Here is a 21,822-nt window from a genome sequence, read left to right as displayed (position 1 = left end):
TACTGGAGACCTCAACCGTCTCTCTTTGCGGTTGTCAACCTTCAACGTTACACAGCGTTATAGAAGGTCATTTTAATACATAGCAAATAGGAAAACGACTAAAAATAAACAAATTTCAATTTAATTTTAAGCTGTATTTATAGTAGTTAGGATTATAATATATGTTTCATATAACACAAACATTTGCACACAGAAATATTAAGTTTATTTTTGTGATGAAGGTCCTGGATTTTCTGACATTTTTTATTTTTGGCCATAAAATCGTCTAGAGTCAATTGTCGCTTTCTTTTTGTTTCGTTAAGCAAATGTTGGTAGCAGGCAATCGCACCCACAAAGCCTTTTCTTGCTTTTGCACTCTGTCAAAATTTTGGATCATTCGCTACAACTTGATCAAAGATTTCGGTTATCGTTTCTAAACTTTTTCTAAGAAAATCTGTAACAAGTTCTTTTGGTTCATCGTCTTCAGAATCACTATTTTAGCGTTCTTTAATTCCTGGTTCTGCCGAAGGTTGATGTACGTCGTTGGTAAGGCCCTCATCAGTAACTCTTTAATATCCTGCTCATAGACATCTCAAACAAGCATAGATTCTGAGGAAGCACACCGCTACGTGTTCGGGAATAATCATATTATATACGAATCAATGAAATGAAATCAATGTGAATCCGGGTAAATTTTGAGCTTTTTTAAGGATTCCAGAAAAACCGCGTTAATCGAGGCTTTCGTTTTAATTATAATTTTAATTAATAACAAAATATGTCTGGTGTTTTATTTTTTCTTCATAATTTCATCAGCATAGATGAGAGTAAGTGACAATGGTTACCGGTTTTCCTATTGAAAAACAAAATTTTGTTTGGAAACCAAGTTTTTTAAGTATTTACTTTTTAAAGGGAATTAAATCATTCAAGAACAGGTGAATCATATAGAGAAACATATCTAAATACTCGAATACAGCGTTTTTCAACCAATGAGGTCGTGTAAAAGTTTGAATGGGTCGCGAAATTACAGCTGTCACCATGTGTCAAAGTGAGGAACTGATTAAATTCTCTTAGCAATTAGGTCGCTGAACAACTACAATCAACAATTTTGGATCGGTTGACAAACGCTGCTCTAATATATATTTATTATAGAGATGTTTGGTCACTTCGGAAATATTTTTATAATTTCGAAATGTTAATCAATGTGTGGATCAGTATTTCCATAACAAACAAAATCATAAAAAAAAGGTAGTCGGATTAACCTCGGACGTGACCGAAGCGACGTTTTTAGTTGACAAACTGAATTTTGCTATAATTATTTTCTAAACTATAGATAAAACATAGTCAATACAATGACATGTAGAAATTAATTTGAAATATATTTTCTATACTTATATGTATCGTGTATTTGATCAATTGACCAAACAAAGTCTATTGTGATCTTTTAATTGTCCATTAACTAGTGCGTTATGATATGTATGTTGTCATTTAAATTTCTAATCGGCACAGATCGAAGCCGAACTATGCGAGGTATTTCTACTAATGTAGAATAGTGTAGCTTGAGGAATATATTTTATTATAATAAAACTAATTAAAAAAAATGTCATGGACATGAAAAGTAATCACAAAAAACATGAATTACATCACAAATTGTAAATGGATTCAGTGCTGCAAAACTAAAAACAGGAATGAAAAGAAAGTTCTCGCTCTTTGTTTAAAACATACTTTTGTTCCTTACCTGTTGTAATCATTCGCAGACTGCGAACGCTATTATACTCACATACATATATAATATGTAACATGCACAAATTACAGAACACCGGGAAACTGTATCAGTTACGTAAACAGAATTGTATTTTCTCCATAGAATTCACGATAAAATACAGTTAGAGAGGGGGAAACGTAGCGTAGGAAAGTATATTAAGGTATACTGGGAGCGAACGAGCGAGAGAACGATGGACAATATTTGCATACTCAATTATGTAATACGCCCTGAACTTGAAATTGGAAAGGAGCGGAAATACGTTTCAATGCAGCTCTGCCTGCACTTGACATTGCATATTATTAAATGTACCATTTTTAATGGAAAGCAAATGAATTGTGTCGGTGAAAACTGAAATTTACTGAAAAAGAGAGAAGTGGGACTTTGCACGTGGAGAACGGCCAATGGATGTTTTGTTAACGTCTCCTCTGTTAAGTATTCATAACGTGATGTCCGTTACTGACAATCGATTCATAGAACTAGTAATAATTTAGTAGTATCTTTATTAACAATTTAGTTGCTAATGTTTCACAGTACATTTTTAATAAATAATAAATCAGCTTTCCACTGTTTGAATCCGGATTAATCGAGGACTTTAAAACCGCATAAAAACATCTATAATAAATTCGGACTGATCAAAGCCTGACTATGCAAGGTATTTCTATTTATTTACTAATGAAGCAAAAAAAAATTATCTCTTAATTACGGTAAACAATATTTTAAATGAAAACGAAATAATAAGTAGACAATTTAATTAAATTTAAAATATTTATAATTGTTTACCATCCAGTATACCATTCAAATAACTTTTGCATTCCGACTTATTTTTTACAATTAAAATTATGCAACAAATTTAAATAAAATCTGAAGATATTTTTCTCCTTAGATTACAAAATAATCTGTACTTCTTCGTAATTCTTCAAATCCTTTACAATTATTTCCTTGAAAATATTATTCCGTTTTCGTTTCCTATCCTCTGTATTTTATGTTGATGCTCAATTCTCAACGATATTCTACGTTGTCGTTTTACGTCTGTTGAATTCTTTAAGAATTAAAATGAATTAAAATTTCATGAATCGATATTCTCAAAGTCGACATCTTTTCCCAAGCGTATAAATATTTATTAATTAGTGAATTAATTGGATTAATTATTTTTTTAACTTTTACGTTCTTGCAAATATTTATTACTTCTTCTCATATTCACTATTGATAAATTATTTAAAAAAAAGTGCACCCAAACTATGTTTAACGTTACCTTATATAACGAAGCTTTGATATAACGTTGTTCGCATTTTCAAGACTCATTTAATTATAGTAAACATTATTTATTGCGCAAGTTCTGATTAAATTGTTGTTACAAGTAAAATAATATTTTTGAAAGAAGTGTATCTTCTTCGAGTCTCATCTGCGACATGTCAGTAGAGGTGGTAGAGAACAACTGCAAGTGGCTGTAATATTATTTCCGTAAACCATATTCATTGTATCAGATTTGTTGAAGAGTTGCGATCCGAATTTACATTCTTCCACTAAAACAATAAACATATTTATGCATTTTTTTTTAATTTATTTCACTAGATTCTCAACTTTTGCATTGGATGCTGCAAACACAATACAAGTTAAATTTTCTTTTCTAGTATACGCAACTTGTTTTGCTTACGGCAAATGAAATCTTCAGGACAACAAAGAACATCTTGGTTTTTCGAATATAATACAGCGCAATTATCGGCTATCTGCTTGGGAAATGTTATCTCGACGTCGCATCGTTTTTTCCTCCATAAAGACTCAGCGGACTTTCCATCGCTTCTTTTTTGGCAGATGCAATCCATACACATATTAAATTATATTATCAACAACACAGATCGATTGGCATTTGTAAGGAGCTAAAATTTCATTAATAATGGAGAACTATGATGAATTGTGAAAAAATAACTTACGACATTTCACGGAATTGTAACATTTATCTAGTTCAAAAGTTTGGTAACAGTTGCTAGCAATTGGAAATGGAATTTTTACTGCATTTGGGTAAGGCTTAGCACATTTTATTTTTGATCTATAAACAATGAAAAAAATTAACAAACACGGCTCATTTATAATGGTTGCAGCCCCATCCATGTAAAATAAAAATTCTTATTGTATCGCAGGTACTATATAATGAAATTTTAATTAATAAAAATGTATTGTAGTTTACCCATTCTTCGAATTATTGGAGCATGTGCAATTCCTACAAGGATCGGTTCCATTAATAACTTCTCCATCTTTATAAACATGTTTTTGAAATAAACATCCATGTTTGGCAATTGATACTTGGAGCAATCATATTGGCCGGGACAATTATTATATAATACACGAATTGGTTTACATCCGAGTTCTTCGTAAATCAGTATACCTAAAGTATCACAATTTATTATATGATATGGTAAATAGCAATGAATTGACAAAACCGACAATAAAATAAGTGAACTCAATAAACCAAACATTGTGCAAAGCACTCAATATAAATAGAATTTACATGGCTATTTATATGAGAGTGAAAGAATGCAGTTTATTTTGTTTCAAACGACAACATGTTTTCATTTCAAAACGACTGCAAATTGTAATCATTCCTTTATGATACATCTTTTTTTTTTGTTCAAAATAGTCAACAATTCTGCATACATATAATTCCACTACACTTTCATTATACATTCAGAACACATTTAGAAAATTGTTGAAGTTGAAATATCTAAAGAAGATAACTTTACTCTATGAGCGAATATTATGCATTTCACAAAATATGAAATTTGTTAAGCGAATCTTTGTTTAAAGAAAAATAATTGGAAAATTAACAGGCAACTTATAAAAAAAATGATATCGCTTGCTCTTAAATTGTAATAGTTTAATGTTATATGGGACTAAAAATTGCAGACTTCATTATATCGAAGTTTCATTATCAGAGATGAAAATGACCTCTGTGACTGTAGATTTTAAGCCAACTAGAATCAAATAAATGTATCAATTGTTTAATTCCATTTTGAATCTGAAATGACATTGAATCAATTCAGCTTCTACTGTAGCTCATCATGGCTAATTTTGAAGATCAAAAATGCCAGTTTGAAACTTCTCAAACCATCGACGTACTGTGCGTTTATTAGCCACATCCTTGCCTACGCCACATTGGTCTTCCACATTCTACGCTGCATTGGTCTGCATCTACGCGATGCCTAGTTTACATGTTTACAAAAAGTAATCTGCAAAAGGCAATTTTACACATAATCAATAAGCATACCAAAAAGTTTGCCTGAAAGGCTGATTAAATTCCTTCACAATAAATAAAAGAACTGTTAAAGTGAAATTTCAAAGATTTCGGATATCAATGTCGGTATTTCAATAATCGGACATTTCATATTTATCCTCCAGAGAAATTTCAATAAAATTAATTATTAAAACTATCTTATATAATTAATTTGTAAAAATAAATTTGCTTTGCATTAAACTTTTAAACAATATCTCTACTATTATTAATTATATAAACTTTAGAAAATACCTGATTATTCTAGATTCGAATTGTCTTGTTATTTATTTAGATTATACATATATATTTGTCAATACTTTGAGCTATATTCATGATTTAATAATATTGTTTCTGATTTTCAACAATAATAATGTTACCAATGATTTTTAAAAGTTTATCTCTTGAATAAATGCATTATAATAATAGTGGATAAAAATATTTGGATATATATTCATAAGTAAATTTTATTTCAGCATTTTTTTTTTATTTTCAATGTCTGCTGAAATATTTCACCTGTAAGATTTAAATATTACAATTTTATATTTGTAAAAATATAAATAATATTGACTTTGAAGAAGATATATCGTTTTATTGTGAGACTTTATGAATATTTTTATTGATTTACATTACATATTAAGATTTTTCATTTAAAAATAAATATAATATTATTATCAAGGCAGAAATACCTATGGTCAAACAGCATTTGATTTTTTGTTTCATCATTAAATTATGTAGTTTTATGTAGTTTTGAAGCTTATATTAGTGTTTGATTTTTATGGATACAATAAATGTTGCTTTACTATTATTAGTTGTAAAAACTCCTATATGAGTTGATACATTCCAAACATCATAAAATATTATGTGCTATCTTCTAAGATCAAGTTTTTGAAACCTATTTCCATAATTTGTAGCTTCTATTTCATCAGTTTCCACAGACTTTTTGTACATTATATATTAAAAATAATCTATATAGTGCTTGAGAACGTTGTAGAATATTTGTTCATCTGGAATGAGAGAAAATACAGATCTGAGGATATGGCTTAATTGGCTTAGGTGGAATTCTCGGGATGTTTTCGCGGCGACTTTCGCTCGCAATATACCGCAACTATTTCAATTAGTTATGAAACCCATCCGATAAGCTTAACGTTTCTCCAAGACAAATACTTGATGAAAACTTTGATAAATCAACAAGCTCGTCGACAAGTTATTCGCAAACGAAGAATCAAATTTAGTAACTCTCATTTTTCTATATAATTTTCATTCGGCACACAGGGAAAAACTTTAATTACACTCGGCAAAAATACATCCATAACAATTCGTTCCGCCATTCGGAAAATCAGAAAATATGTTATTTGCGCAAATTGCCATTCACGCAAAACTCATTTGAATTTTCTCCATGATCGTATTCAAATTTCCCTCTCAATATTCCGTTTTTAATTGTTCTTGTTATGAATTTGTTATTTCGTTATTATGACCTAAATAATAGTCAATATAAGGGAAACAAAATAATGTAGTATAATTCATTTTAATTGCACATTAAAAACGCAAATAGAGGGAAATTTGAATATGATCAACTCATCTGAATTTTACATTAATATTGGATAGTGAAAATTGTAATCGGTTCCGCCAATATCCCACACCGGTGGCAATTAAAATCCCGACAAAGATAATCCAGACAGTATCAAATTCTCGAAATCCATAATCCCGCATAGTTCGAAACCGGACTAATCGAGGACTTTAATAACCACAATAAATTGAACTATACTAAAAGAGTGGATAAAAGAAAAACGATTATTTATGTATTAAAATAAAATTTTCACGGAACATTTCAGGATTTACGAAGTGTACCATTGCAAGAAAAGTTTGGGAAACCCTGCATACTGCAGCTTCGAAGCTGTTAATTTAATCTTTAAAAAAAATATACCCAAAGCAAATGAAAATATTTTGTTTTATAAAATTGTGACAAAATAGACAGATTTAAATTGATTTGTATTTAATTAGTTTCGTTTTCCGCTGGTAATTGAGAATATGTATGCACGCTCGTAACTTTTTTTTTTTAATTTTATTCAACATATTTCCGTACAAAATGTTTGTTTAGCTCTCGTTTCAAATTAATTAGTTTATGTTATGTTGCGCAAAATATTCAACCCATAGCGATACGTCGAAATGTAGCGAATTGTATGTTGAAACTCGACTCTGAATCGATTTGCATCATCATTTCATAGTTAATTAAGAGGCACCGAGAATGTTTGTGTTAATTTTCCGATCGGCATGTTTCGAATATTATTCCCTTCACACATTACCAAGAAATTTGGTTAAATTATTGTGGTTTTTCTACTAACTTCAGGAGACAATACGGTATTATGAAATATGATCATCATATCGATAAATAATATAGAAAGTTCAGTTTATAATTGTTACAAATGTTTTTTTTTATAAATAAATAATACACAAGTTTCATAATATAAAAATTAAATTTTACTATATTAAAGTATAGATTTTATTTTTTTATAATATCACCAATATGTTTTGTTAAATTATTATAGCTTTTCTACTAAGTTGAGAAGAAATATTGTCATTATAGGGACAAATAACAAACTCAAAAAACAAATATATGGAGATTTTTTTTTTGTATGAATACAGTCTAACAAAATTTCGCTAAGTTGTCTGAAAAAAAAAAGTAAAAACAATTTTATTTTAATATTATTAATTTTCATCATTTGTAATTTCTATACATAATTTCTATGTATTTCTATACATTTCTTAAGTCGGTAGAGTCACCTTTCAAAATATTCCTTAGAATTTGCTTTTTGAGCTTCTTAAGTTCGATCATTAATGATCTCCTTATTGGAACTGAATATTCTTCCCTTAAGTTTGTTTTTTTAATTTTCGAAAACAGCCAGAAATCACACGGCTCTAGGCCCGGAAAATAAGCTGCTGAGCAAATCTCATTGATGCAAGAAAGTGTGAACGGGAGGATTATCGTGATGTAAAAAGTAGCGACAAAGTTTCCCTTTTTCTGATTTCCTTAGTAATATAATGCATTTTTTTATATACATTGGCTTAAAATAGTATAAAGAAATTTCATTATGTTGATACCGTTCAATCTGAGTTAACTGGAAAAACAAAATAATTTTATTTTAATAGTTTTAACCAATCTTCTTTAAATTTGACATAAAATATTGTTAGAATTTAACAAATTTACAAACAATTTTGGATTTTCCAGAAACAAATATATTAATGCTAACTTAGTGAACATTTCTTAGACGCGTCGTGTTTGGTACACAAATTTCATAATAAAAAAAATTAATTATATTAAATTTGTACATACAGTGGAACCTCGCTTAACGAGTTTAATTGTTTTCAAAATTTCCGGATTTTTACCCGTATAGTGAAATACTTCAATACAGGTATTCAAAAATACACATAATATGTGTACAGTTATGCGAAACATCGCTCGTTAAGCGAGTAATTTTTCTTACAATTAATTTTGCTCGTTAAGCAAGGTTCCACTGTATTTTATATATTTGGCCAAGTAATTGTAATTTACAAACTAAAGCTGACTAGAAAATTTATCTGTCATATAATGTTGATTTGTTTTCGTATATTTAGTGGTTTTGTAAAAGCATATATGCCAGAGGTAGGTAAATGCGGCTCTTTGTACAAGAGATTGCGGTTCACAGCCGTTTTCACTTATAAAAATAGCGATTGTAATGATTGTAACAGGACAAACCAGAACAGTGATAAAATATGACAAAACTGAATAGTCACAAAACAAAACAAAACATCGAACAAAAATATAAAAGGTATATAACATAAAGATAACATACATAAATTTATAATTATATTCAATCTTTGTCATTTGTTTATTTTTATTTTGCTTGAACTTTACTTTTTCCCATGTTCTGTTTTGTCACTATTCGGTTTTTCCGTGATCTATTTTATCGCTGTTCTGATTTGTCATGGAATCTGTAATGCAACGTGCGCTCTCTAGACATTTTTTTAACAGGCAAGTGACTGCTCCAAAAAAGTTACATTGACATTCTTTCACTATCACTCAAATGATATTGTAAAAATTGTCAAGCTATCTCCACACGTTCACATTTAACAAACAATATAGCTGTAGAAATTATTTACAATCAATCTTTCTTTCCTCACATATTTGTTTAAAGTTTTGACACTAGATGGCCCTTGATGCATACAATTATGTATTGACTTTATAATTCTATGAACAGATTTTGTTTTATTTATTGAAAAATGACAAATTGTCGCCATATTGCAGACACACGTATGCAAATCAACATACGTGTGGATTTTTTTTGCATGTTAATATTTGCTTGTTTATTTATACAGATACAATTATATTTTACATTATGATTTTGGTTAACCATAATTATATAGGAATAGGTGGGGTAACAGGTGTTTGATATAAAGATATAATCACTGAAATAAGATTTGTTATTAAGCAAGTTTTTTAAGTTCAAAAAGATTTACATACCGTGTACGAGAGATGTAGTCGTCACATCCCCGTTTGACCCAAACAGTTTTTTGCAAAATATTCGTATGTACTCATTATTATCTACGTAGTCATCATTTTTTTTTTCCGACACATTTTCCCAATGAAAGCTTTGATCTTCAAATGGGATTGGAAATAGAAGCGAATGTAATCGGTCCGGTGTGGTCAGAGGGCGGTTGCATTTGCGGGGCACTGGAATTGCATCAAACGCAGAATGCAAAATTGATTTGCATGCAGGATGAATTAGTGGGAAAGTTGCAAGGGTGAATGGAGAAAATAATGGATGGAAAAAATGGCTGACTCAGCTGAATTCATATTGATTTAGGTTTTTTACAATTTGCATATAGTTGAATTTGAATTACGGCGAGTGCAAGTAATAATTTTCACTACGAAAGAAGACTTTTCCTTTGGAATTAGTCCTTTTCTTTTTGGTCGCTCTTTCACGGCCTGGATAATTTTAATAAGTTGGTGTAATTACAGCTAACGAATACGACCATAAAACGTAGTTTTAATGTCCTTTTATCTTTACGCAAATTCGCTGGAAATAATTGCAAATTAAGGTGGGACAATAAAATTATAGAATTATTTTTCTTCTCGGAACCAAACATTAATATTTATTAAATTTTCCTTAGATAATAAAACCATCATTAAACCCATCAAATTACATTTTATCAGTCTTTCCGACTACTTTTGTAAATTTAGCTTCAAACTCCAATCATTACTTTGAGGAAAACGGGAAATATATTACAAAATTAATTATAACAAAAAATGACTAAAATAATCAACTTTAAAGTCAAAAAAAAAAAATGTTTCAATAAAATCATTATTGTTAATAATTATACGTGTTTTTATATAATTGGTATATTTATGAGTATTTAAAAATAGATTTCAAGATTTAATTATTTAATTAAATATTAGAAAAATATTTCATTTACAATTATTTTTGCTATGTCGACAATAATTATTTCATTTGATATATTTAAAACTACGCAATTATTCCTTAACATTTTATTTAATATTCGAATTGTCCAATATTCTGAATTATTAATTTGAAAGACAATTTCAATACTTTTATGTATACTTTATAGCTTGTTTACAAATTATACATATGATCGTCATTCTCTGAAATAAGGAAATTTGCTTTGTTCTTTTTATAAATTCTTATCAACATTCTCTCAATCTCAATAACAACATCATTGAGATAACAATAAAATATCTCGCAATATTTTGTTTACATACATAGCATCTATGAATAAATCCAACAAACATACAGGAAATTATTTACAACTAATTAATTGAGAATATTTTTCTTTCAAAAATTATATAAAATTACAAAAAATAAACATACTTGATTCATAAACAAATCTAATTATATAATTCAATTTTGAAACTATAAGTATTAGTATTTTTTTGTATTATCAAATAAAAATACCATATTTTTCGGACAATAAGACGCACCTTTTACATAGAAAAATGGAAGGTAACAAAGGTAACATAAAAATATTTGTTTTGATAAATCGTCTCTAAATTTGAAAATAAAACAAAAAAGACTTTCATATAACGTGATGTATATAGTAAATGTGATCAATTATGCAAAATAATATGGAAACAGAGCAACAGAAAAACATTTTGGTCCACCACCAACAGAGAAAATGGTTCGAGAATGGAGAAAACAAGAGGAACAATTAAAACTGTTACGTAAAGACAAGAAAATATTTCGTTCGCACTTAGAAAAATGGACTCAAATTTTGGGTGCGTCTTATGGTCCGAAGGTAACATTAAAATATTTTTACAATAAATAATCTAAATTTGAAGTGCATCTTATAGTCCGACAAATACGGTAGTTACATAATTTCATGATTATAACAAGGAGTATATTTCAATTAGTTATTCAGAAAATTGATTTCTTAATTTATATAAAAATAGTTTAGTTTGATCCTTTGCAACTACGTTTTTCTATTAGTTTATATAACTGTTTCAATAAATATTATTATTAGTTTAATTTTGCTAAGAAATATATTTGTTTTGTAATTTACAATTTAAAAAAAAACGTTATGATTTAATGATTATAACAACAAACATATTTTAATTGATCCTCAGGATTTACAATTTATGCTAAATAATTTATTTTTACTAATTTAATTATCAGTTTATCAATAAAATCAATCAATAATTCTGACAATATAAATCTGAATTTAAGAAATATACAGAGGAACCTCGCTTAACGAGTTTAATCCGTTCCAAACTCGTATAGTGAAACAATTTTTCCCATATAAACTAATTTAAATTACGGTAATGATAGAAAGGAAAAAAAGTATAACTTGGACTCGCTTTTTAATGATTTTGCTTTTCATATATACGATTATTCTTATTCTTCTGCTTTTTATTCGGATTATTAAATTTTGCACATAAAAACTGACAAATAACACAAGTTTGGAAATATGTGTGATTATATACTCTTCTGTTCGTCACTTCTGTTATGCAATCATTTTTACAATTTATTTTGTTCGTTAAGCGAGGTTCTCCTAAAGTGAGGTTGCACTGTATATTGTTTTCTTAGTACTTACTACATATTTTATGATTTATTTGAATAAGTTTAGTAATTTAACCTTGAAATTCCGAACCAACGGATGAGAATATGTCCCTCTCAAGTTTCTGTACATCTGGAGATCAAATATTCCCCCCAGTTACAAACACTCAACCATTCCTTTATTCAAGTATACAATGACTTTTTCATTTATACATGATTCAACTTCCAGTTCTTTGAACGACAAATTTAAGACTATTCAGCAATACCTCGCATAGTGCGCCAATATTTTGAATACCTGTTTTAAACCGGACTAATCCACAAAAAACACATTAAAATATAACTTTTTATGAAATGTATTGTAAATTTTAACAAAAAAATAACATTAAAAATTATATAGCAATTTTGCTGAATTTATCAAGTAAAATTTACGATGTTTTAAAATTTTCAAATCAAACTATAGTATTTTTTTTTATATATTAAATAAAGTAATTATGATATTATAAAATATACCCACATTTTTTAACAAAATTTATAAATTGTTTTATTGTTGATGCAATTAAATAAAATTATAGCTTGGTTATATCAATAACTTTGTCAAATAATTGCAAATCTATGACTTTTTCATTGATAATATTAAAGAAAATAATAATAATTATTAAAGATTTAAAACTAAACACAAACACAAAAAAATATTTATTAACGACAGAATATTTTAGGACTCTATGAAATTATAGTCAAGTTTGTTGTTTATATACTTTTTCATATAATTTAATTAAATATAATTACTATATTTTTTTTTTAATATTTACGAAATAATAAAATTAAATGTTATTTTTTAATGATTTATTTTTTGTTTTACAAAACGAGACTAAAAACATATTTATTAGCAACAATTTGTGTAAATTGTCTTTCTGCCCGGATATAAATAATGAAATTTTCTTTTTAGTTAATCTCTTTATTAATTAATTAAAATTTGTCTTATTAAAATGTGTATAAAAGAAATGTAGATTTTTTCACAAATTCATTGAACTGAATTTCTGCAGATGCTGATTTGCATCGATGTTGGGATTTGGACGGTTACCTGAACAAAGGAATAAAAGGTTACCGATATACGGTTTAAAAGCTTGTTGGGTTGCATTTACCTCCATACTTTGTCTCGGCCGCATCTTTGGCACTCACAAAAGTCCTCTGCAGCTTGTACTTCTTAGAATCCCTATAGGCCGCAGCGATATCCTCAGACATGTGCGCGATGCGGTCCATCACTTCCACCGGATATCTGAGATTCTGTCATTAAATATTGATCTCGATAAGAAGTTTCCGTACGTACACGCATCCCATCATCTCGATGTTGATGAAAGTTCTCCCCAGCGAAACCAGATAATCCTCCGAGAATTGTCCTTTGTGTTTGACCATGAACTCCCTCCGAAGTTCCCAGTGCTGTCGAGGCTCCGTCTCGTCGTAATACTGATTAATGTCCCAATCGGTCGGATATTTCACTGCCATTTTCTCTTAGCCTAACAAAGTCTGCACACATTAATTTCTCCGTAAATCGCGTGTGTAAGTGGAGTGTTGTAAAATAGATCAACGACTGGAGATGAACCAGATGCGGTGCATGTTCAGTATTCGACTGAAACGGACAAACTGACGGTATATTTAGAAAATGGTTCGGGAAAGTCTCCGATCCCGAGTGCAGGTAGTAATTTCGAATATCTGTGAGGCTGATCCATTAGGACATGTGACTATAATGTATCAGCCTATAAAAAGCATTCAATGACGATGAATTTTATTTTTGTTGTTACTGATTGCAGCGTATGTGACTTAAGTCTGTACAGTTAGATAAGATAAGATAAGTTCATGGTCAGGAAAAGCTATTTTCATTCAGAATTGTAGAAAATCGTAATATTTACATATCCTTTGATTTATATAAAACATAACATAAAAATTTAATTTAAATTAATTTATATCCGTAATTTACAACTTCCTTCAAGCATTAAAAAAATAAAGATTCTCCAAACTCTTATTAAATTTTCAAATTGTTCATTTAACAATAAAATAAATGAAGTGATTACATTCAGATTATAATTTATATAACAAATAACATCTTCTATTTTTTCTATTTAGTAAATAGAATATTTATAAGACATTTATTTATTATTTTGTAATTTAGTTTTTACTAAGAAATTTTGTTTTCAAACTATGTTTGAGAAACTTTGTATTATGACATAATTTTAACAAGAAATATAAGTTATTTTTGTTAACAAATATATTTATGTAATGATTTAATAATTATGACAAAAATACTAAAATTTGTCTTCAGAAAATTTGTTATATTTGTTTAGTTTATATTTATATCTGTATATGAAATAATTGATCTAATAATTACAACAATAAGACTTTTCTCAAAATAAATCTATTTTTTTTAACAATTATGTTTTCAAACTATCAATGTTGAATTATCAAATAAAAGTGTTTTATTTTAAACAAATTTATAATATAAATTTATGTTTTGGAATTTAAAGTTCTATTTTTTTAAGTTTATTAACAATAAATAAAATTTTTAGGTTTAGTTCTTAAAAAAATAGATTTGTTATTAAATAATTATTTTATTTAATTTTTGTATAAAATAGATTTATTTGCTTTAATAAAATTATTACGTAATGATCGAATTAGTGTTACTCATGAAATTGAATTTTTATAAGACTCATTTCAGTTATTTATTTTTTTTTGTTCCAATTTTTTGTCTATGTTTTCTAATTATCAACTTTGATAATTTTAACTTTGTTATCTATCAATACGTAAGAATTTAATGATTATATCAACAAATATTTTTTTAATTGTTAATCAAAAATTTTGTTTCGTATTGTATAATTTTGAAGAATTTTAATTATAATAATTTTTAAAATCCTTTTTAAATTAAATGTTAAGTTGTCGGTATAATGGTTGTCGGAATTTTGATATTGTCGGGATCTCATCATATGCATATTTATTCAACGCTATATATCAAACTGGATTAAATTCCGCCAGGATTGTTTTTTTAGGGTGCTAAAGAATGATGGCCTAAACAAAGGAATAACCCGTTGCCAGAGGTTACACCAAATTGTTATATAAAACACTCCGTTAGAAAATTAAATAAAACATTGTTTCCCGCCTTCAAAAGCTGTCGCATTTTCCATTTTTTGTTGTTGTGTTTTTTTTCCTACATTCTCTTTCACAACTTTTTCGCCTTCCAGTTTTATATAAAAAAAGAGGATAAAATATATTAAAAGGAAAATACAAGATGTAGCCGTTCTCAAGTGCTTTTTTGTTCCATATCAAATTCCTCTCATTTTTAACCCTTCTCGGAAATTTATTAAAGCGAAAGTCTTTCATTTTTCTACGCATCGTTCCTATTGAACAGTATAAATAAATGCAAATACATAAGCTTATTTCAGAAAGCTTAAAGAAAATAAATCTTGTTTGTGAAATATATCAATATAAATTTACAATTTATAACTTTGTAAATGTGATAGTTTTATCATCTTGACGTAAAAATCCATTTTATTACCATAATCGAAACGTTATTATCGTATATTTGAAGAAATGAAAAAAAAAAATTATAAAAATAAATATATTGTTGTAATAAGTATTATGTGCATGATTTGAGAAATTTACTGTATTTCAATCGTTTAAACAAGAAAGGTATAAAGGTATACATTATTTAATGATAAAGGTGGGACACGGTGGGAACGCAGGATTTGAATTAAATAGAAAACAGTTTTTAGTCAAATTGTTTTTTTGGCGTTGCCAACACTTTGCATAACTTGCGGCAAATTCAAATCTTGTGTTAATTTTGGGACTAAAGTGAAAAATCCAAGAGAAAATGGAACCTCGCTTAACGAGTTAAATCAGTTTTAAACTTTCCGGATTTTTACTCGTTTAGTGAAACATATACACACAATATAGGAACACAAGTTTTAAAAATGATGTAGCAAGCACACAATCCGGGACTTCTCTTCTCATAGTCACTCGTTATGCGAAACCTTGTTCGTTAAGCGAGTCATTTTTTTTACAATTCATTTTGCTCGTTATGCGAGGTTCCACTGTATTTTTATATTAATAATTTCAAATGAACGTAGTAGTAATAAAATTCACGATTTCATAGAACTATTATATTTTTTAATAAATTTACCTCTAAAATTGTAAAATTGAAAATAAAATCATAAAATAGAGTGGAAATTGGAAGTGTAATTCTGTTTCAAAATTAGAAATTTAATTAAAAATTATGAGATAGAAAGATTATTTCGAATGAATTATATTACTTTCCGTTTGTTTTTACTTCCGCGCCTGGATTGTACGATTAAATATGATTGCAATATTTTACCGTCTAGGAATATTGCACCTGCGCCAACCAATATCTCTTAGTCACAGTTGTTACAATATTAACTTAGAAAATGAAAACTTTGTACTTCAAAAATATCTTTTTATTATTTTCAAAAGAAAATCAATATTGTAATAGATTCTATAGGTTGATTTAATTGAATTTATTCCTAAATGCAGTTCTTAAACCGATACTATTATCCACATAAGAATTAACGTAATAGCCAATAAATTCTATGCTTTATTTATGTTTATACCTAAATGTTGTTCAAAAACCGACAGTGTTTTCTATTATTATTTTTTTAATATAATTCATTCCTAAATCCTGTTCGTAAACCAAAAGTATTATTCTCATAAGAATTATTTTAAAACTAAAAATCAGTTCTAGGAACAAGTAGATTTCAGATTGATAAAGATAATTAATTTCTAAGGGTACTTCGAAAACTGAAACCATTTTTTCTTCATAAGAATTATTGTAAAATTAAGAATACGTTCTAGGAAAAAGTGGATCTCATATAGTTATATACAGTAAAACCTTTTTATGAGCGGTAGATAGGGACCGCATTAAAAAAAATCGTCAAAGATTTACGAAATACATGAGAAAGTGTATCCAAACAAAATAAATAATTAAATTACAGATGGAAACATTTTAAATACATTTATTTTACATATGGAGACATTTTCAAAACGCACATACATAATTTACTGCTAGTTTTAATAGTTCACTAGTTTTAATTCAAAACGCGCATCTTCTTGTGATGAATTGGTTCAAAATCGACTAACAGAATCGTTTGAGCAGCCCTGTACATATGCACACTGATAGAAAGAGTAAAAAAGAGAAAATTCGATACATTTTTCAGGGGAAAATCGGAAAAGGCGCAAAAAAATGTATTGTTTATGGACCCAATACAGAATCGAATGCAACAGCAATGCGTTGGTTCCAACGCTTCCGTTCTGGTAATATGGACGTCGACGATGAGACATCATGCTCTGATAGGCATGATAAAATCATGGAAATTGTCGAGTCGGACCGGCATGCGAGCACTTATCCCATTGCCCAGGAACTGAAGATTAGCCAAAAAAACTGTTTGGAACAATTTGTATAAGTCTGGACTCAAGAAGCTCGATGTGTGGGACAAAAGGCTCAGAACTTTTTACTTCACCCAATATATTCAAAGTTTATCATATTTATATTCATTTAATTCGTCCTTGTGAAAAAAGTTTTTTTTTTAAACAGAAACGTTCCAAAACCACAGTTCGGCTTAATTTTTATTTTATTAAATAACTATATGTTACTATTAATTTTATAGATAAAGTAAATAATTTTTATATTTAACTTAATTTAAATTTTTAATTATAGTATTTTATGCAATATAAAACCGAGTTTGATGAAAGCTTTGGTTGTTTGAGATATCAAGAAGAAAAATGATTTGAAGGACTCGTCAAAGGGTTTAATTAGGTCCTTTGTAATTTGCAGAATTAATGCAACGATAGAAGGATATTTAGGTCTGCTTTGTGTGCTTAATTATTGCAATATCGAATTTCGCTTAGTCAATTCTAAAAGCCATTTAACATTACACGATCGTGTGTGTTTGCGGGAAAGGGCGTTGTACAACATCAATTCATCTAATTCAACTCATAACTTTTTCCATCTCATTTGTTCCTGTATCGTACTAAATCTAGATTTATATCCATTACAATCACTTCACTAATCTCCATCTGGAATAGATTTATCTTCAACCAATTAATCCTTCATTGTCAAATAGCAATTTTGGATTAACATTTAAAATAATGCATAATTAAACCTCGCATAATGCGCTTAGACGTTTCCTTCAATATCCCGGACTGTTTGAAACCGGAATAATCGAAATCTTTAAATCGGCATGAAAAATAGGAGACGACTATAAAGGGAGAAAAAACATCGAGGCATCAAAATATAATTTTGTATACTAGTTTTTTTAATATGATTTTTTTATTGTATCAAATGATATTTAGTTTATTTTGAAACCGGACTAACCGAGGTATCAATGTATTTATTAATTGTAAATAACAGATTCAAATTTCCTCATTATATCTTCTACCTCTATTAAATATCAATTTATGATTATGCCATGATAAATTTTAAAAGTATGCTAATCAATAAAAACATTATTCAGTGATTTAAATTTATATATAGAAATTTTGAAATATGCAAGAATAGATAATAATAAAACTTAGATTATATGTTAAATATATAATTTTGTATATTCAAGGTTCTGTATTGAATCATACGTAACATTGAATGTTTCGAAGATTTGTCATATAATTTATGATGCGCACCTTGGGGAATCCACTGTAAACTCGTTATTTCCTAAAAGTCCCATTCACCCTTCGAGCATAAGGGGGGACTAACTTTACTACTGAATCGTAAATCGCGTCTTCCGATAGTTTCCCTTTACCTGTCCTTTGGACCATTGCATCCCACCATTGTTACGAAAGTCGCCAACTTGCAAACTTTACGATACTCGTATTTATTATCAAAGACGGTGTTAACGAATAGCTTATAATCCATTGTAAATCTTTGCTCAATCCCAAGATATATTGTATCCAGTTTTTATATAACAACAAATCGATAGTTGTTTATTGATAATCAGTTGAAATTGGTAACGAGAATTAAACATGTTTTATATACGAAAATTTCCATCAAAAAATTGCACCTAATATATTGTAATATAATTAATGAATTTATTAATTCGCATATTCTTTGTCTTATGTGTCACCAATACCTCGCATAGTGCGGCTTTCATCAGTGCGGATTCACTAAAGTACGATTTGAAAATTTCCGAACAAATCCAATTTTAATTAAGAAAAAGAAAAGTTTGAAAGTCCTTGATTAGTTCAGTTTCAAACAGTGCGGAATATTGGCTTAACCGATTACCCGCACTAAGTGAGGTATTCCTACATAGTTGTTTCAATTACTAATAGTATGATTTGTACATTTGTAAGTAAAACCTGCCGAAGTTCTATGACTTGTATTAGAAGTTACAATACATAATATATTTATATTTTATGTAATAATTACTGTGTAGTGTGTACGTACCTTTATATTTATGTCTGTAACCAGAAAGTTAAGGTATACAGGAGCTTTTAAATATTGATGTTTTATATAATTTATTGAAATTAGATGTATATAATTCTCCTTTATCTTCATTTACGTATATAATCAACTTTTTCAACATTACACATTACTGTGTAGAGTGTACACACCTTTAGATTTATGTCTGTAACCAGAACGAAAAGATAAACAAGTTCTTTTAACTGTTGATGTTTCATATAATTTATTGAAATTAGATGTTTATAAGTCTCATTTATCTTCATTTATGTGTATAATGAATGTTTTCAAGGATGTACTTTTATAGATATTAATTGTAGTCATTTGTTCAAGGTATGCAGCACCAATGGCATCAGCAGCTTACTTGTTCATTAAAACGTCGAGGGAGCTGAAAACAAATAATTCTGTGGTCATGTACGAGGCACGAAGTCGTGAGATGAGATGCCGGACGGATTCGCATTCCACCACGACGGATATCCGGTAAGTAATCCTCCGAGCTCTGCAATTCTGGCAGGTGTCGGGATCGTGCGTGTCGGTATTAGGAGGTTACGTAAAGCTCTCCGGTTTTTTTACGGTTTTGATGTTAACGTCCCAGTCTCTAGCCTTCTTAATGGCTCGAATCCAGGAGCTAGATGAGAGAACAACGGTGAACATTGCGTTCCGGGCTATTGTGTAAGAGCTTTAACAGGAATAAGGTCCTTATTTTGAGAGTTACAGCAATTATCCATTCATGCTCTAATGGTAACTGAAACCACTCAGAAAGACCTCTTTTTTGCAGCTCTATGTAGGCGTACGATATAACTACAAATTTTTTTGGGGTTCCTTCTTCTTACGTCCTTATTTTTCTTTGAAATGCATCGATTTCACACCAATTATTCCGGCAAAATGCTTGTACAAACGTGCTTATTTGTATGATGCGTTAGTCAATATATACTGGGTGACTCTTGCATTATTAAATTCTGTATTTAATAATACTTTAAATTAATAATGAAAACAGTTTATACTTCATAGCATTTCAACTAAACAAAGCTATGAATATCAATTGTTTTCATATTTAAATAATAAAATATACTTATTAATAAGTAATTACTTATATTATTTTTAACTATAGAAGTATTCAAATAAATCATTCTATTGATCAAAATAATTTCGACTTAAATTTGTAAGAGTTCATCCAATTTCTTAAGTATTTTCTAACATGATATATAATAACTCTTACACTTTCAATTGGTACTCTATAACAACTATTTTTGATAAATTGAGAACCTCGGTTCTTGAACAATTATATTATTTAACATTTTATGCATTGCTATTGAATAAGCATAATACTATAATACCTAATGAAGAGATGATCCAGTAACCCCACTTCACATATACAATAATTATTTATGCACACATTGATTTATTGATTATTAAAATCGGTTTGGTAAATCTTGCGGTTTAAACCTCTTCAGTCTTCGATGATGATCTGCAGTATGCATCAGCTCCGTAGCCAGTTGGTTTGGGTGATTCTCTAGCCGATGACGGTATCTTGTGCTAGCCTTTGCTATTTCTACCTTGACGAAACTGATGTTAGCTTGCCTGTGGATGTCATCGTTTGTGAAGAACCATGGAACATTGGTAATTTTCCTCAGCGTTTTGGACTGGAATCTCTGTATTATATCAATACTGGTGTTACAGGCAGATCCCCAAAGATGAATGCCGTAGGTCCGTATCGGTTTTAGAATAGCTTTATACAGGAACATGGATGATTACAGTAGAATTTCAGTTCTTGAAGAATTATATTATTTAAGATTTTATGTAGTTTTATTTTCTGTATACGATTGCATGAATTACTGTGGAATGGATTATTAGAGTAGAGCCTCGGTTCACGAATAATTATATCATTTTATTCATTTTCATTTTGTTCGTATACGATTTTATGTATAAATTGCTACCGAATAAGCGATTATACATACTTAGAGAATGGATTACTACAAAAAGTACCTCGGTTCTCGAACAATTATATTATTTAAGATTTTATGTACTTTATTTATATTTAGTATACTATTGCATGAATTACAGTGGATACGGTTTGAATAAGAGGTTATTTGTGCTTAAAGAATGGATTAATTCGGTTCATGAACAATTATATTATTTTATTGATTTTCATTTTTATTTTTGTATACCAGTTTATGCATGAATTACTGTTTTTTAATTGATGGATTAATACAAAAGAACCTCGGTTCTCGATCAATCATATTATATAAGATTTTGTTTATTTTCATTATCTGATTACATAGTAAAGGCTTATAAATACACAATTATTCATGCAAATATA

General features: G+C 28.7%; 2 protein-coding genes across 4 annotated transcripts in view; one reads left to right on the top strand and one right to left on the bottom strand.

The window, feature by feature from the left end:
• LOC108568864 overlaps positions 1–21,822 on the top strand; it is a gene marked incomplete at its 5' end in the record, with an annotated part of 72,612 nt that overhangs the window by 29,210 nt on the left and 21,580 nt on the right. The window contains one exon of the mRNA XM_017930211.1: positions 19,836–19,982. Within this exon, the coding sequence (XP_017785700.1) occupies positions 19,836–19,982 (147 nt within the window). The remainder of the gene's footprint in view (positions 1–19,835; positions 19,983–21,822) is intronic.
• Positions 13,014–21,822, bottom strand: part of LOC108568863 — a 64,164-nt gene continuing 55,355 nt past the window's right edge. The window contains exons 2-4 of one of the 3 annotated variants that reach the window (XM_017930210.1): positions 13,383–13,569; positions 13,198–13,331; positions 13,014–13,136 (exon numbers count right to left, since the gene is read on the bottom strand). In XM_017930210.1, coding sequence (XP_017785699.1) covers positions 13,069–13,136; positions 13,198–13,331; positions 13,383–13,558 — 378 coding nt within the window. In that variant the 5' untranslated portion in view covers positions 13,559–13,569 and the 3' untranslated portion in view covers positions 13,014–13,068. Of the gene's footprint in view, positions 13,137–13,197; positions 13,332–13,382; positions 13,834–21,822 lie in introns of those variants that run through there. The other 2 variants (XM_017930209.1, XM_017930208.1) reach the window with 2 other exon arrangements.

Source organism: Nicrophorus vespilloides, unplaced genomic scaffold (genome assembly GCF_001412225.1).
Source record: "Nicrophorus vespilloides isolate i.1.1-1 unplaced genomic scaffold, Nicve_v1.0, whole genome shotgun sequence".
Lineage (NCBI taxonomy): Eukaryota > Metazoa > Arthropoda > Insecta > Coleoptera > Silphidae > Nicrophorus > Nicrophorus vespilloides.
This window is presented reverse-complemented; position numbering and strand designations above follow the sequence as displayed.